Below are 16,709 nucleotides of genomic sequence, written 5' to 3'. Positions count from 1 at the left end.
AATTTAAATAACAACTCAGCAGCATATCGCTGCTGAGAAACTGATCCATCCTGGATTTACCATCTCACACTGTGTAGCAACCTAGGTGAGATGTACACCCCCTCAACCACTTCTCCAGTGACATGTCTACATATCCCCCCCCTCTTTTTCAGACCGGAGGGCTGAGCCTTTTGTCCCCACAGACAACTTACCCTTGACAATGCGTCAGCATTTGCCTGTAATTTCCCTGGCCTGTGTTCCACAGTGAAATTAAAGTTTTGTAGGGAGAGAAACCATCTAGTCACTCTTGCATTTCTCTCCTTGTTTAACTTCATCCATGTTAGGGGGGCATGGTCTGTCACCAACTTGAATTTCCTGCCTAGCAAGTAATACTTTAACGATTCTAGGGCCCACTTTACTGCCAAACATTCTCGCTCCACAATGGCATAATTTTTCTCGGCCGGGGTTAGTTTTCTACTCAAGTACGTCACTGGATGCTCCTCACCATTCACTATTTGTGAGAGTACTGCACCTAAGCCTGTGTTAGAGGCATCTGTCTGGACCAGAAATTCTCGCCTGAAATCGGGGGTAACTAAGACAGGTGGTTGGCACAAGGCAGACTTAAGGCTTTGGAAAGCCTTCTCGGCCTCTGGGGTCCACGTGACCATTGCTGTCTTTCCGCCCTTTGTCAAGTCAGTTAGTGGAGCAGCAACTGAGGCAAAGTTCGGCACAAATCTACGGTAATACCCCGTAATACCCAGGAAAGCTCTAACCTGTTTCCTTGTCAGGGGTCTAGGCCAATTCTGTATTGCCTCAATTTTATTTAGCTGTGGCTTAATCAACCCTCTCCCAATAATGTAGCCTAGATATTTGGCCTCTTCTAGGGCTAGAGCACACTTCTCGGCATTTATGGTCAACCCCGCATCACTTATGGCATCCAACACGGCCTGTACCTTACAGAGGTGACTTTCCCAATCAGGGCTAAAAATGACCACATCATCGAGGTAGGCAGCTGAGTAATCACGATGTGGTCGCAGAATCAAGTCCATCAACCTCTGGAAAGTTGCAGGCGCTCCATGTAACCCGAATGGCATCACTACATACTGGAATAGCCCATCAGGGGTGGAGAATGCAGTTTTCTCTTTAGCCTCACCAGAAAGTGGAATCTGCCAGTAGCCCTTTGTGAGATCGAGGGTGGTTATGTACCTGGCGTTACCCAACTTCTCAATCAACTCATCTACCCTGGGCATAGGATACGCATCGAACTTGGAGATCTCATTCAACTTTCTGAAATCGTTACAGAACCTCCAAGTTCCATTGGGCTTTGGGATTAGCACAATTGGGCTGGACCATTCACTCTGGGACACCTCAATTACCCCCAGATCAAGCATACGTTTTACCTCGGCAGATACGGCTTCCCTACGTGCCTCGGGTATCCTATAGGGCTTAAGGTTTACTCTGCTTCTAGGCTCAGTTTCAATGTGATGATGGATGAGGTGTGTACGCCCTGGGAGGTCAGAGAACTTGTTTTTGTTTTTCTGTAAAAATTCCTGAACCTCCTGTTTCTGTGACACTGATAGAGTATCACCTACCTTGACTGGAGGGATTGGTGGTGACAAATTATTAACAGTATTTGTCGCCACCAAGGATTCCCTGTCTTTCCAGGGCTTGATCAAGTTTATGTGATAAACTTGGAAAGGCTTCCTTCTACCTGGTTGGTGCACCTTGTAGTTCACCTCACTGACCTTTTCAACAATTTCATAGGGACCTTGCCACTTCGCCAAGAATTTACTCTCAACAGTGGGGACTAGTATAAGGACCCTATCGCCTGGGTTGAATGTCCTGATTCTTGCGGACCGGTTGTAAATTCTACTTTGGGCCTCTTGAGCCCTCTGGAGGTGTTCCCTTACCAGGGGCATTACAGTGGCTATACGGTCCTGCATTTGTGCTACATGCTCAATAACACTCTTGTATGGGGTGGACTCATTCTCCCATGTCTCTTTTGCAATGTCTAGTAGACCCCTAGGGTGATGACCATAGACCAACTCGAATGGTGAGAACCCTGTGGACGCTTGGGGCACCTCCCTAATAGCAAACATGAGGTAGGGTAATAAATGATCCCAGTCACGCCCATCTTTTGCCACCACTTTCTTCAACATATGTTTCAAAGTTTTATTAAATCTCTCCACCAATCCGTCCGTCTGGGGGTGGTACACAGAGGTACGGATGTGTGAGATTTTAAATAGTCTGCATAATTCCTTCATTACTTTCGACATAAATGGCGTACCTTGGTCAGTTAGGATTTCTTTGGGGATCCCAGTCCTAGAGAACATATAAAACAACTCACGTGCAATTGTTTTAGATGCAGTGTTTCTTAAGGGTACAGCCTCAGGATAGCGGGTCGCATAATCCAGGACTACCAAAATATACTGGTGTCCTCTAGCTGACTTTACAATGGGACCCACTAAATCCATGGCAATACGCTCAAAAGGCACCTCTATAATAGGGAGCGAAACCAAAGGACTGCGAAAATGTGACACTGGGGCACTAACCTGACATGTGGGGCACGACTCACAGTATTTTTTAATGTCATCATATATGGCCGGCCAAAAAAACCTCTGGAGAACCCTCTCTCGCGTTTTGTCAGTCCCCAAGTGTCCCCCAAGAACATGGTTATGTGCCATGTCAAGCACCTGACGCCGGTACGGCTTAGGTACCAGAAGCTGTTCCACAATCTCATCCTTAACCTTATTAACTCTATAGAAAAGATCATTAGTCACCGAAAAATGTGGAAATCTTTTTTCAGCATCTGGTTCCTGAGGTACCCCGTTCATAACAGCAACCTGCTCTCTCGCATTTTTGAGAGTGGGGTCCTGTAATTGTGCAGTCCCAAAATTATCGCTAGACACCTCTAAGTCTAGTATATTTTGCTCAGTGGGAGGAGCCTCCTCCTCCCCAGCCAGGACCTGCAAAGGAAAACAATCATTTTCATCCTGCACACTTTTATCATTCACAGTGGACAAGGCAACCACCTTAGAGGTATCCTCACTCCTTTTGGGGATTTTTCTTTTTTCCCAGAGAGCCCAGAATAAAGGAAAATCGCGCCCCAATATTACATTATGCATGAGGTTTTTAACCACACCCACTTCATATTGTACTGTGCCTTGTTCAGTCCCGACTTTAGCCAGCACTATAGGGTACACTTTTGTATCACCATGTATACACACAACGCTCATATGCTTTTTAGACTCTAAGTCCCCAGTCACCAGGCTAGCATGCACCAAGGTTACAAGGCTTCCTGAGTCCATTAACGCTTTAACAGGAAAGTCATTGATTGTAATATCGCAGATTTGCGGTTCAGTCTCTAGTCCAGGAACTGCAGCACAAGATGGTTCCGCAAATAGCGACTGACGCCGGCTAGCGTCACATTCCATGGGTTCAGAGGTAAGAGGGCAATGGGCCGACACGTGTCCCGCCTCATGGCATCTCCAACACTGGATAGGGCCTGGTCTCTTTGGCAAGGAGTCCTTTTCAGAGCCCCTTAGCCACCCGGGACCATCACCAGTCTTTTGTCCCTGAGACACCACTTGAGCCCTTTTCCCCCCATCAGCACCCCTCCACACTCCCCCAATAGATGGAAGTCTCTTACCAGCTGACGGCACAGATCTGGCGCTCCGGGGAGGTGAAGATGCTGCAGGAACATCACGGAGGTAGTCCTCAGTCGCCTGGAACCTCTCCACAAGGTTGACAAGTTCGTTTGCATTCTTAGGATCACCTTGTCCCACCCAGCGTTGCAAGTCAGTAGGAAGGGCTCGGAGGTAGCGATCCATCACGACCTTCTCTAGGATTTGTGCAGGAGTAGAAGTGTCTGGCTCCAACCACTTTCTTGCCAAATGGATTAGGTCATACATCTGGGACCTCGCTGATTTGTCCAGACTGTAGCTCCAGTTGCGTACCCTCCGGGCACGGACTGCAGTAGTAACTCCTAGTCGGGCAAGTATCTCCTCTTTTAGCCGAGTATAGTCCTTAACCTCTTGCTCACTGAGGTCATAGTAGGCCTTTTGAGGTTCACCTGTTAAATAGGGCGCAATTACCTCTGCCCACTCAGCGGCTGGTAACTTCTCTCGCTCAGCCACGCGCTCAAATACTGTTAGATAGGCCTCAACATCGTCCTCAGCAGTCATCTTTTGCAGCGCTTTCTGCACAGTCCTTCTCCCAGAAAAAATCTCTGGAGCGGCTCCCATCACCACAGGCGCCTCTCGATTTGCTATCAGGTGCTCAATAAGTTGTTGTTGTGCAGCCATGGACTGTTCATGTCGTCTATTGGCCTCTATCTGAGCCTGCTGTTGTGCAGCGATCATCTGCTGTTGTTCAGCCATGGACTGTTCATGTCGTCTATTGGCCTCTGTCTGAGCCTGCTGTTGTTGCAAACTCACTTGCATAAACTGCTTCAGCATCTCCTCCATGTTGCTGGACTGTTTTTGGAGTGTAGTTGCAGCTTTCACCCAGGACATCAGCAGCTGTAGCCAAGTCTGTCCACACCGTTGCCCCTAGCAACCGCGTTGCCCGCTACCTCCACCAATTGTAAGGGATCTTCCCGGGGTAGGGTGTGTTTGGACACAGTTCACAGCAGACTTGGAATTTGATAAAGCAGATCTTGGCGTTTATTCGTGGTACAAACAGTCCAGCAAACAAAATATACAGCAACACCGTGCTTTCTAAGTACAACAAAAATAAAAGTCCTAGCCCGGCTGGGCGCTTACTAACAGGTTCTGCTCACCTATCTGACACTTACAAACACAGCGTCTTTCGCCTGGACATCGCAGGGTGAGTTTTAGCTCCAGCAGTGGCTGTGCTTGCAGCTTCCTTCAACACACAGATTGTTCATTCCCTGGCTGAGAAGCAATCACCTGCAGACTCTGCAGAGCCTTTAGCTTCCCAGGCTAATTAGGATCAAAGCTCACCTGATCCCAAACCCAGAACTGGATCGGGGGATGTGGAATGACAGGTCCCTCTACCAAACCTACCTGCCATTCCATATAAACCCAGGCCCGGCAAAATTTAAATAACAACTCAGCAGCATATCGCTGCTGAGAAACTGATCCATCCTGGATTTACCATCTCACACTGTGTAGCAACCTAGGTGAGATGTACACCCCCTCAACCACTTCTCCAGTGACATGTCTACAATATATATATATACACACACACACACACACACAGACACATACGCAGTGTGCGTGTGTTATCGGTTCTTTATACCCATGGTAGAGCCAAGAAATAATACTATGCTAATCTTTATCTTATGTTTTTCTTTCAACAGATTTTTTTTTAGAGACTTCTCCTCTAGCGAGTTGAAAAAGATACAATGTACCTGTAGCTTTTCCTCCTCATAGAAGAGAAACAGTACTGAAGTGAGTTATCACATTAGTGATCACTGTGATTGGCCAATCACAGTAATCACATGATTAGGACCTGGGAGAACCAGCTACCAATCGTTAATATGAGACCAGGAGCTGCCAGTGACAGGTCGGGCCAAGTGCTGGGAGCATGTGATCAAGCTCACTAGTCCAGGACAAACACAGTTCCGCATATATGAGGCGCCCAGGAAGACAACCCACTTCCTTGACACTGCATATGCGTGTGAAGACGTCGTAAAGGGTTCAACTTTAATTCTCCACCAGGTAACTCATATAGGTTATATTCATGAATTTGCTTAAAAATAATTGTATTTTTATTTATTATCTGTAAAATGTCATAGTAAAATGTCACAGTGAACTATTTTAACTGTGTGATTAGTTGTTAACTTCCAATGGGATTTCAGTCCCTAGCAGGAACTGCCCCATGTTGAATTTCAATGACTAAAAAGAAAAGAGTTGCAAATTGTTTCCACTGGGACAAAATGTAAAACAATATTTAGACACGTAAATACAGTGTCGCTTAAATTTTAGTTGGTCTACCCGACCGTGGTTTGGTTTCAACAGAACCCCTAATTGTCCACTTGTTGATTAGATCAGATCCTTTGACAATTCTTTTGCTTTCCCCATGACTCAGAATCCAGAAATGTCAGTGCAGGACTGGATGAAAGATGCAAGGGTCTGTCAGGAGTCCAGAAACTCATTGACCTTTTATACACACACACTAATTACAAGCAAACAGATCACAGGTGAGGATTGGTTACCTTCAATAGCCATTCAAACCCCTTTGTGTCAACTTGTGTGCATGTTATCAGGACAAAATCACCAGGGTATGTAAACTTTTGCTCAGGGTCATTTGGGTAGTTTCTGTTGTCATTATGATTTAAAAAGAGTAAACATAGTTGATTGTTGATTGATAATAAATGGCTTCAGCCAAACACTAACCATGAGTGAAAGAAATGTTTTTGTGTTTTTTATTCATATTCTCTGAAAAATGGCCAAGAAATCATGAATTCCGCCAGGGTAAACTTATGAGCACAACTGTATATATATATATATATATATATATATATGTATATATACACACACACACACACACATACATACACACACAGTATCTCACAAAAGTTTATAAATAAAATATTTGTAAATGTATATATTTGTAAATATATATGTGACAACACTGAAGAAATTACACTTTTCTACAATGTAAATTAGTGAGTGTACAGCTTGTATAACAGTGTAAATTTTCTGTCCCCTCAAAATAATTCAACACTCAGCCACTAATGTCTAAACTGCTAGCAACAAAAGTGAGTGCATCCTTAAGTGAAAATGTCCAAATTGGGCCCAATTACCCATTTTCCCAGTGTCATGTGACTCGTTAGTGTTACAAGGTCTCACATGTGAATGGGTCGCATGTGTGTTAAATTCTGTGTTATTGCTCTCACTCTCTCATTCTGGTCACTGGAAGTTCAACATGGCACCTCATGGCAAAGAACTCTCTGAGGATCTGAAAAAAATAATTGTTGCTCTACATAAAGATGGCCTAGGCTATAATTAGATTGCCATGACCCTGAAGCTGAGCTGCAGTATGGTGGCTAAGACCATACAGCGGTTTAACAGGACAAGTTCCACTCAGAACAGGCCTCGCCAAGGTCGACCAAATAAGTTGAGTGCATGTGCTCAGCGTCATATCCAAAGGTTATCTATGGGAAATAGGTTGAAGGGGTGGGTCAGCCTGTCAGTGTTCAGACCATATGCCACACACTGCATCAAATGGGTCTGCATGGATGTCATCCCAGAAGGAAGCCTCTTCTAAAGATGATGCACAAGAAAGCCCACAAACAGTTTGCTGAAGACAAGCAGACTAAGGACATGGATTACTGGAACCATGTCCTGTGGTCTGATGAGAATAAAGATAAACGTATTTGGTTTAGATGGTGTCAATTGTGTATGGCGGCAACCAGATGAGGAGTACAAAGACAAGTGTATCTTTCCTACAGTCAAGCATGGTGGTGGGAGTGTCATGCTCTGGGGCTGTATGAGTGTTGCCGGCACTGGGGAGCTACAGTTCATTGAGGGAACCATGAATGCCAACATGTACTGTGACATACTGAAGCACAGCGTGATTCACTCCCTTCAGAGGCTGGGCCGAAGGACAGTATTCCAACATGATAACGACCCCAAACAAACCTCCAAGATGACCACTGCCTTACTAAAGAAGCTGAGGCTAAAGGTGATGGACTGGCCAAGCATGGCTCCAGACTTAAACCCTATTGAGCATCTGTGGAGCATCCTCAAATGGAAGGTGGAGGAGCGCAAGGTCTCTGACATCCACCAGCTCTGTGATGTCGTCATGGAGGAGTGGAAGGAAGAGGACTCCAGTGACAACCTGTGAAGCTCCGGTGAACTCCATGCCCAAGAGGTTTAAGGCAGTAGTGGAAAATAATGGTGACCCCCACAAAATATTGGCACTTTAGGCCCAGTTTGGACATTTTCACTTAGGGGTGTACTCACTTTTGTTGCCAGCGGTTTAGACAGTAATGGCTGTGCGTTGAGTTATTTTAAGGGGACAGCAAATTTACACTGCTATACAAGCTGTACACTCACTACTTTATGTAGCAAGGTCCCAGGCCTCCTTTGATCTAATGAGAACCTCCAGGGCCAAGGATAACTGACATCCTTTTGTATGTAGTGGGTTGTGAGGCATGGTGGGTGTAGAGTAGTTAAAGTTATGGCCAGAGGGCTAGGGCCAGAACACCCTTAAGTAATTGCAAGCTTAATTGGCAGTCTCTGAGACTTCAAAAGGAGTACCGTCATACAAGAAAAGGCATCCAGCAAGACACCACATCTGCATGTGCAGTAATGTTGTCTCCTATGGCAACAGTCTTTAACAGTTCCTAACACAAAGCTTAACAGTTCCTTCACTTTCACTACAATCGCTCCTTGTAGTTCTTCAGCACAATGAGCTCCTGGTCTCTCCCTAGACCAACTGATTCACTGCCACTTAATCCCTTGAGTTCCTACAATCTTCACAGTGGTCTTTTCCTCAAGCACCACCCCCGCTTCTCTGCTAGCTTCCTAGCTTGGCACTCTGGATACCTCTCAAGCTTCATCCCCGCTAGCCCGGTTGGTCCCTGGCTTCACACACAAGGCTGCTCTGCAAATGTCACCTCTGCTAGCTGGGTCCCTGGCTTGCTACCCACTGAAGTTTCCCGATTCTTCACCATCCCCATTTGGCGAGAATGCTGCTCCGGTACTTGCTTCAGTTACTCACTGTGGCCCCTGGCAATTAGGCAACAGATTCCCTTCTACCTACGACCATGGCAGGTTCTCTGGCCGACAGAACCGTCACTTTTGGTTGGACTGCAAGCCGAAGTCCAAACCCTGCACTGCTCTCTTGCTTCTGGCTAGGCCCTTAGACAGCCTAGCAGCCAGATATGCCCAATCCCTGGCCTAGCAGTCCAGGCAATACAACACAAGTCCACCCAGACAGCCGTCCAGATGGCACAGAACACAGATCACCCGACCTCCACCTGAATATATAGGCTTTCCCAGATGGCCAAGGAATTCAAGAAAACCCCTTCCCATTGGCTGAGATACCAAATATACCCATAACCTGACCTTGCATTGCCCTTCTCATATCTAGTACCACCAAGTATCCGGCCACCTAGTGGTAGAAGAGAAAAGTACAACAAGGCCAAACTCAAGGAGAAATCAATAGATCTCTAACAATCAACCAGGATAATTATCCCTGGCAAGTAAATTTGCGAGGAGCAACCCTGCCTAAACTCCAGGGCGCTACATTTACATTGTAGCAACGTGTAATTTCTTCAGCGTTGTCACATGAAAAGATATAACAAAATATTTACAAAAATTTGAGGGATATACTCACTTTTGTGAGATACTGTATATATATATATATATATATATATATATATATATATATATATATATATATATATATATATATACACATACACACGCATGCACACCCACCACAGTGGGAAATAATTAATTTGATCCCTTACAGATTTTGTAAGTTTGCAGACTTACAAAGAAATGTAAGGTACTGTATATGTAACTTACTTCACTAATGCCTTTTTTTTGGGGGGGGGATATAAATCGCACAGGTACACTTAAAAAACATGTGAAGAGCTTTCTAGATAAAGGGGAAGGGGGTATATGTACTTTTTTTTGATACACCAAGTCCATGGGTAAACCAATAATAACATTTCCATTACAAAGTACTCACCAATAATTTGATCTCTAACACTCTGAAAACATTCTGGGGACAAAAAATGGAATCCATACAGTGTGTGTAAATGTAAGTCTTTTACTTCAGAACCAGCATTTAGCAGCAAGATAACACTGCATAAAATACAAAAATAAACTGGTCTGCTATATGTAATAATCTGGTTATATCCCTATAAAAAAAAAAATATATACAATATTAGTAGGATATGGCATACAACATTTAAATAAGTGATTACATGATAAAATGTGATGAAAAAAATCCACAGCAATGTTCCGTGGGCAATTTGAACCCTAAATTCTTCTTACTTCCTGTTCCTATGATGCCTGTACCAAAGGAATTTGGATTTTATTGCAAGAAAAGTTCTAGCCATTACCCACTCAACTGTTATAAGTTTTTGTCTGTCGGAGATATTTTCCATAACATCCTTTACAATAAGCTAGGGGATATTCATCTAGTTGAAATATAGGACTATAAAACCTGACAGGCTGCAATCATTACCAAAAAGGAAGACAGTCAGTTTGCGAGAACTGAAAGTAAATTTGCCCAGGGCAAAAAAAAAAAGCACAAAAGTAATCGGACAGGATATTTAACCATTTCCTAACATACAGTGTAGCATATTATATATATATATATATATATATATATATATATATACATACATACATACATACACACATATACATACACACAGTATATATGCATACACAGCGGGTAGAATAGGTATTAAACACACCACCATCTTTCTAGGTAAATATATTTCTAAAGGTGTTATTGACATTAACTTTTCATGACATGTCGGTAACAAGCCATGCAATCCATATATACAAAGAAAGCAAAACAAAATTCAGAAATGTAATTATGTGTAATAAAATGGAATGACACAGGAAAAAGTATTAAAAAAGATAATTTTACTTTATTTAATACTTGGTACAAAATCCTTTGTTGGTAATGACAGCTTCAAGACGCCTCCTGTATGGAGAAACTAGTCGCATGCATTGCTTAGGTGTGATTTTGTCCCATTCTCCCACAAAAACATATAAACAGTGGATGCAGCACTAAAATATTATTGATGAAAAAATTTAAGAATTCTGGGTAAAAAAGAAAAGTGAAAAAAGAAAAAACTAAAGCAGAGTCCCATCACATAAGAGAATTCCTAAGTGTCTGTTTTAGAGTCCATCCATGGAAAAAAAGAGGGGATGAAGCAGCAATGTCGTTTTCACACATAACATATGTAGTGCATCCGATTCCGTGTTTTATGCCATACAAAGATTTCAACTTTGGTTTAATCTGACCAAACTATATTCTCCCAGTATTTCACAGGCTTGTCTAAATGCTGTGCAGAAAACTTTAAATGAACTTCAACATGCTTTTTCTTCAGCAATGGAATCTTGCATGGTGAGCGTGCATACAGGCCGTGGCGGTTGAGTGCATTACTTATTGTTTTCTTCTAAACAATTGTACCTGCTAATTCCAGGTCTTTCCGAAGCTCTCCACAAGTGGTACATGGCTCTTGCACAACTCTTCTAATAATTATTTTCACTCCTCTGTCAGAAATCTTGTGAAGAGCACCTAGTCATGGCCGGTTTATGGTGAAATTACATTTTTTCCACTTTCGGATTATGACCCTAACAGTGCTCACTGTAACATTCAGAAGTTTATAAACCCTTCTGTAACCAATGACGTCAGTATGTTTTGCAACAATAAGATTTCAAAGGTCTCGAGAGAGCTCTTTGCTTTTACCCACCATGATATGTTTCTTGTGTGATACTTTGATAATGAGACATCTTTTTATAGGCCATCTGTTGAGACTGAACCAGCTGACATGAATTTGCACTGACAAGGGGCAGGATTGCTTTCTAATTACTGATAGAATTCAGCTGATGTCTTGGCTTTCAATGCCTTTTTGTGCCTCCCTTTCTTCATGTGTTCAATACCTTTTCCCTGGGCCATTACATTTTATTACACATAACTTAAGTTCTGAACTTATTTATTTTGGATTCCTTCTATGTATGGGTTGTTACCGAGATGTGGTGAAAATGTCATGTCAATAGCACCTTTAGAAATATATTTACCTAGAAAAATGGTGACATGTTCAATACTTATTTTACCCGCAGTATATATATATATATATATATATATATATATATATATATATAGAGAGAGAGAGAGAGAGAGAGAGAGAGAGAGAGAATCTCACAAAAGTACGCTCCTCACATTTTTGTAAATATTTTATTATATCTTTTCATGTGACAACACTGATGGAATGACAGTAGTAAATTTACAGCTTGTATAACAGTGTAAATTTGCTCTCCCCTCAAAATAACTCAACACACAGCCATTAATGTCTAAACCGCTGGCAACAAAAGTGAGTACACCCCTAAGTGAAAATGTCCAAATTGACATAGCACTCATGCAGACCCAGACCATGACACTCCCACCACCACACTTGACTGTAGACACACTTGTCTTTGTACTCCTCACCTGGTTGCCACCACACACGCTTGACATCATCTGAACCAAATACATTTATCTTGGACTCAGACCACAAGACATGGTTCCAGTAATCCATGTCCTTAGTCTATTTGTCTTCAGCAAACTGTTTGCGGGCTTTCTTGTGCATCATCTTTAGAAGAGTCTTCCTTCTAGGACGACAGCAATGCAGACCAATTTGATGCAGTGTGCAACGTATGGTCTTAGAACTGACAGGCTGACCCCCCACCCCTTCAACCTCTTCAGAAATGCTGGCAGCACTCATACGTCTATTTCCCGAAGACAACCTCTGGATATGATGCTGAGCAAGTGCACACAGCTTCTTTGGTCGACCATGGCGAGGCTTATTCTGAGTGGAATCCGTCCTGTTAAACTGCTGTATGGTCTTGGCCACCATGTTGCAGCTCAGTTTCAGGGTCTTGGCAATCTTCTTATAGCCATAGGCCATCTTTATGTAGAGCAACAATTCTTTTTTCAGATCCTCATAGAGTTCTTTGCCATGAGGTGCCATGTTTAACTTCCAGTGACCAGTATGAGAGAGTAAGAGCGATAACACCAAATTTAACACACCTGCTCCCCATTCACACCTGAGACCTTGTAACACTAATGAGTCACATGACACCGGGGAGGAAAAATGGGTAATTGGGCCCAGTTTGGACATTTTCACTTAGAGGTGTACTCACTTTTGTTGCCAGCGGTTTAGACTATATATATATATATATATATATATATATATATATATATATATATATATATACACACGTTAAAAATGTTTTGGCTTTGGATGTACTTTACCTACTTACTGACATAGTACAATATATACCTGTCCTCCAGTATTTTAGTTGAGAATTCAGAATGTTTATATATGTACTTGCAGGCGCACACCTACCCTTCATGTTAATTTCAGGGGAAAAGTCTCAGCCTGACAGCAGGAGTAGGTTCCTGCTTCTGACTGCTGTAAAAGCAAGTTACAATCTATGTAACTTTTTAACTTGTCAAAAAAATGACACTGTTGCATCACCTCCACTGCCAATCTTTCTGTGAGCTGAATGTGACAGGCACAAATAATGTCATTCTAGTTGATCCACGGTTGCATTTAACTAAAAAAGGAAAAGGATATATATATATATATATATATATATATATATATATATATATATATATATATATATATATATATATATATATATAGATAGATAGATAGATATATAGATAGATAGCTATATATTATATATAAAGCCAGGCATACATCATTTTAAAAGATAAATAAATATGATAAATTTGATCCCAATCATTATAGTCAATGTAGGCTTAGAGCTATACATAATTGGTGGAAGTGTCACCAAAACCAAAACTTACATGAACCGGGGATGCAGGATCCGGCTGTACACTCTAGATAAGGAAAAGACAGTTAAATGACAACTGCTTAATAATATGTGAGATATTACCACACAACATAGTATACCAATATTTGATCCTACAGATCTAGGATTTTGGTTTCTGCTCCTATGAAAATAAAAAAAAAATGGCATATTTTGTAAACTGTACCCAGATATTGTATCTAGATCAGGTGTGTCAAATTCAAATGAAACAGTGGACTGAATTAAATAGAGTGAGTATTTATGGGACCACATTATGTGTACAGAGAGCCATAGCTATTTAAAGTAACTCTGGCAGAATCATGGGGGCTGCCATTGCTGACCATTTGATCAAAGCTTAGTTACCTGGCTGTCATGCTGATGCATTCACGGTGCAGGATACTAACCTATAAACAAGTATTGAGATAAAAACTGCTAATATTTAACAATACTAATTTTCAGCATCCATTATTCAGGTCTGTGGTTCAAAGTATTGCAACCAGGCACATCAGCCAGCTCATATTTTTAAAAGGAGGCCAGTAATGGCACCCCCCCATATTTTATCAAATGACAGAGACACTTGAAGTATATAAAAACAAAAATGAACGTCACACTAATAATTGCAACATTGTATCCTATAAGATGGGGTCATAAAACATTTCCTGTAATGCACTGCAAAACATGTAGGGAAGTAATGTATATCCTTTATCAACTGAAAGACAGTTGGGTCCTTATTCAGCTGTCATTTTTACACCACTGAGGGCCAAAAATGGGGAGCACATGCAGGCCAAAATTCACCAATTTGACATGCTTGCTCTAAATCAGTGGTCTCCAAATTGCAGCCTGGGGGCTGGATGTGGCCCTTTAATTGCATTTATATGGCCCTTGGGGCACTATTTCACCAAGTAACACCATTCTCCCTACTGACACCATCAAGGGGGCACTATTCTTCTCACTGATAAACAACAGGACACGATTCCTCCCATTAAAACTAGTGATGGGGAACTGATGCCGGGGCCTTTTCTACTCCCACAGGCCACAATCCAGCCCCCTTAAAAGCCTGAAAAACAGTAAACTGGCCCTTTGATTAGAAAGTGACTTTCATCGAGTCCTTTTCAACTGGCAGTAAATCAATCACTGTAATTTAAAACACACATACCTGAAAAATTCACCTGCAGCGAAAGCATGACGTTTGAAAATTAATGTTTCCCTATGGGAGCCGTCTTAACTGGTCTGACACAAGTCAGTCCAACTTTGAAAATGCTCCCTGTACTACTTTGGTCTGACTTTTATCCTACTTCAGCCCATTGAATATCATTGAAGTTGGATCAAAGTCCAATCGCCGTCTTGCCTGATCCGACATTGGCATGTGACTTGTGCTCTGATGATCTTGAGGGGGAACTCCACACCAAATAAAAAAAACGGCATGGGTTCCCCCCTCCAAGAGAATACCAGGCCCTTATCTGAACACACAGCCTGGCAGGTCAGCCTGGCTGTTGGTTATCGGGGTCTGCAGGCGGGAGGGCTTATTGGAATCTGGAAGCCCCCTTTAACAAGGGGGCCCCCAGATCCCGGCCCCCCACCCTATCTGAATGAGTATGGGGTACATTGTCAAAAATAAAACACATTACACAGGTTTTTAAAGTAATTTATTAAGGCAGCTCCGTCGTCTCTTCCGATCTCTTCTCCCTTCTCCGGCATCCTCTACCGGTTCTTTTCCCATCTCCAGGTCTTCGCTGATGTCTTCTAGCCCTCTTCAGTTCTTCTCCCTCTGTCTGCTGTCTTCTCCGCTGTTCAGGTCTTCTCTGCTATGTTCCCGCTCTTTTGCCCGATCTTCTCCACTGTGTTCTCCCTCTGTTCTTCTTCCAATGTTGACTCGATGCTCTCCTCCGCTCTAATGCTGGGTGCATGGTGTGCCACTCCTTATATTGGCATGGGGTGGGGTCACCCGAGGCCCACCCCTTATGACACAATTAAGAAATATATTTAAGCGCTGATATGAGTACAATAATATTAATTGTATCCCTAAACCACACCAGTTCCTGTGCTGAAAAAAGCTGCACCAAAAAAATTGATTCCTCAATACATCATAAAATTCTATAAAATATTAGTGCGCTAAAGTACCCCTTATGACGTCACCGCCAATATAAGTAGTGGCACCACGTGCACCCAGCATTAGCACGGGAGAGAGATTTGAGTCAACCTCAGAAGAACAGAGGGAGAAAACAGTGGAGAAGACCGGGCATAAGAGCGAGCAAAAGAGCGAGAAGACAGAGGAGGAGACCCGACAGAAGAGAATAACCAGAGAGGGGGGAATAACCAGAGAGGAGAGAAGAACCAACAGAGGCAGAAGATGTCAGTGGAGGACACAGAAGAGCCAGAGAGGGGAGAAGAGATCGGAAGAGACGATGGAGCTGCCATAATAAATTACTTTAAAAACATGTGTAATGTGTTTTATTTTTGACAATTTTTTTAGGTGAATGGGTAGGGGTCCGGGATCTAGGTGCCCCCTTGCTAAAGGGAGCTTCCAGATTCCGATAAGCCCCCCACCCGCAGGCCCCGACAACCAACGGCCATATTGTTGGGAAGAGGCCCTTGTCCTCATCAACATGGGGACAAGGTACTTTGGGGCCCCCCTGCCCCAAAGCATCCACCCCCCATGTTGAGGGTATGTGGCCTGGTATGGTTCAGGAGTTCGTGGGGGGGGGGGGCGCTTACTCATCCCCACCCCCTTTACTTGAGCTGCCATGCTGTGTGCTCGGACAAAGGTCTGGTATGGATTTTGAGGGGGACCCCCATGCCGTTTTTTCGGCATGGGGGTTACCCTTAATATTATTACCAGACTGAAGGGCCTGGCATGCTCTTGGAGGGGAAACCCATGGCGTTTTTTTTTAACATTTTGTGTGGAGTTCACCCTAAAAATTCATACCACACAATGTGCCTGCCATTGTTGGGGATCAAAGTCGGATCTATGTTCATTGAAGTGGGATGGATGTAGGACCAATGAAGGACCGATTTAGGACTGATGTCGCAGAGCAAAGTAGGATGATAGTCGTTTGTGGTGTAGTATCAGTGTGAACCCAGCCTAATGCAAAAATATTTTTATGAAATGACACTTGATCTACTGATGATGAGACTTGGGCGAAATGGTAAATCAAGCCCTGCTGGTACAGGCTGACTTTTTTATGCTTATTAGGTTTACTTACT

At 42.9% G+C, this 16,709-nt stretch overlaps 1 protein-coding gene across 2 annotated transcripts in view; it reads right to left on the bottom strand.

The window, feature by feature from the left end:
* Positions 1–16,709, bottom strand: part of PCNX2 (pecanex 2) — a 272,275-nt gene that overhangs the window by 141,994 nt on the left and 113,572 nt on the right. For both annotated transcript variants that reach the window (XM_077486198.1, XM_077486199.1), the window contains exons 11-12: positions 13,504–13,536; positions 9,652–9,823 (exon numbers count right to left, since the gene is read on the bottom strand). In XM_077486198.1, coding sequence (XP_077342324.1) covers positions 9,652–9,823; positions 13,504–13,536 — 205 coding nt within the window. The remainder of the gene's footprint in view (positions 1–9,651; positions 9,824–13,503; positions 13,537–16,709) is intronic.

Source organism: Lithobates pipiens, unplaced genomic scaffold (assembly GCF_037356315.1).
Source record: "Lithobates pipiens isolate NorthernLeopardFrog02 unplaced genomic scaffold, aLitPip1_a1.2 Scaffold_18, whole genome shotgun sequence".
Taxonomy (NCBI): Eukaryota; Metazoa; Chordata; class Amphibia; order Anura; family Ranidae; genus Lithobates; species Lithobates pipiens.
This window is presented reverse-complemented; position numbering and strand designations above follow the sequence as displayed.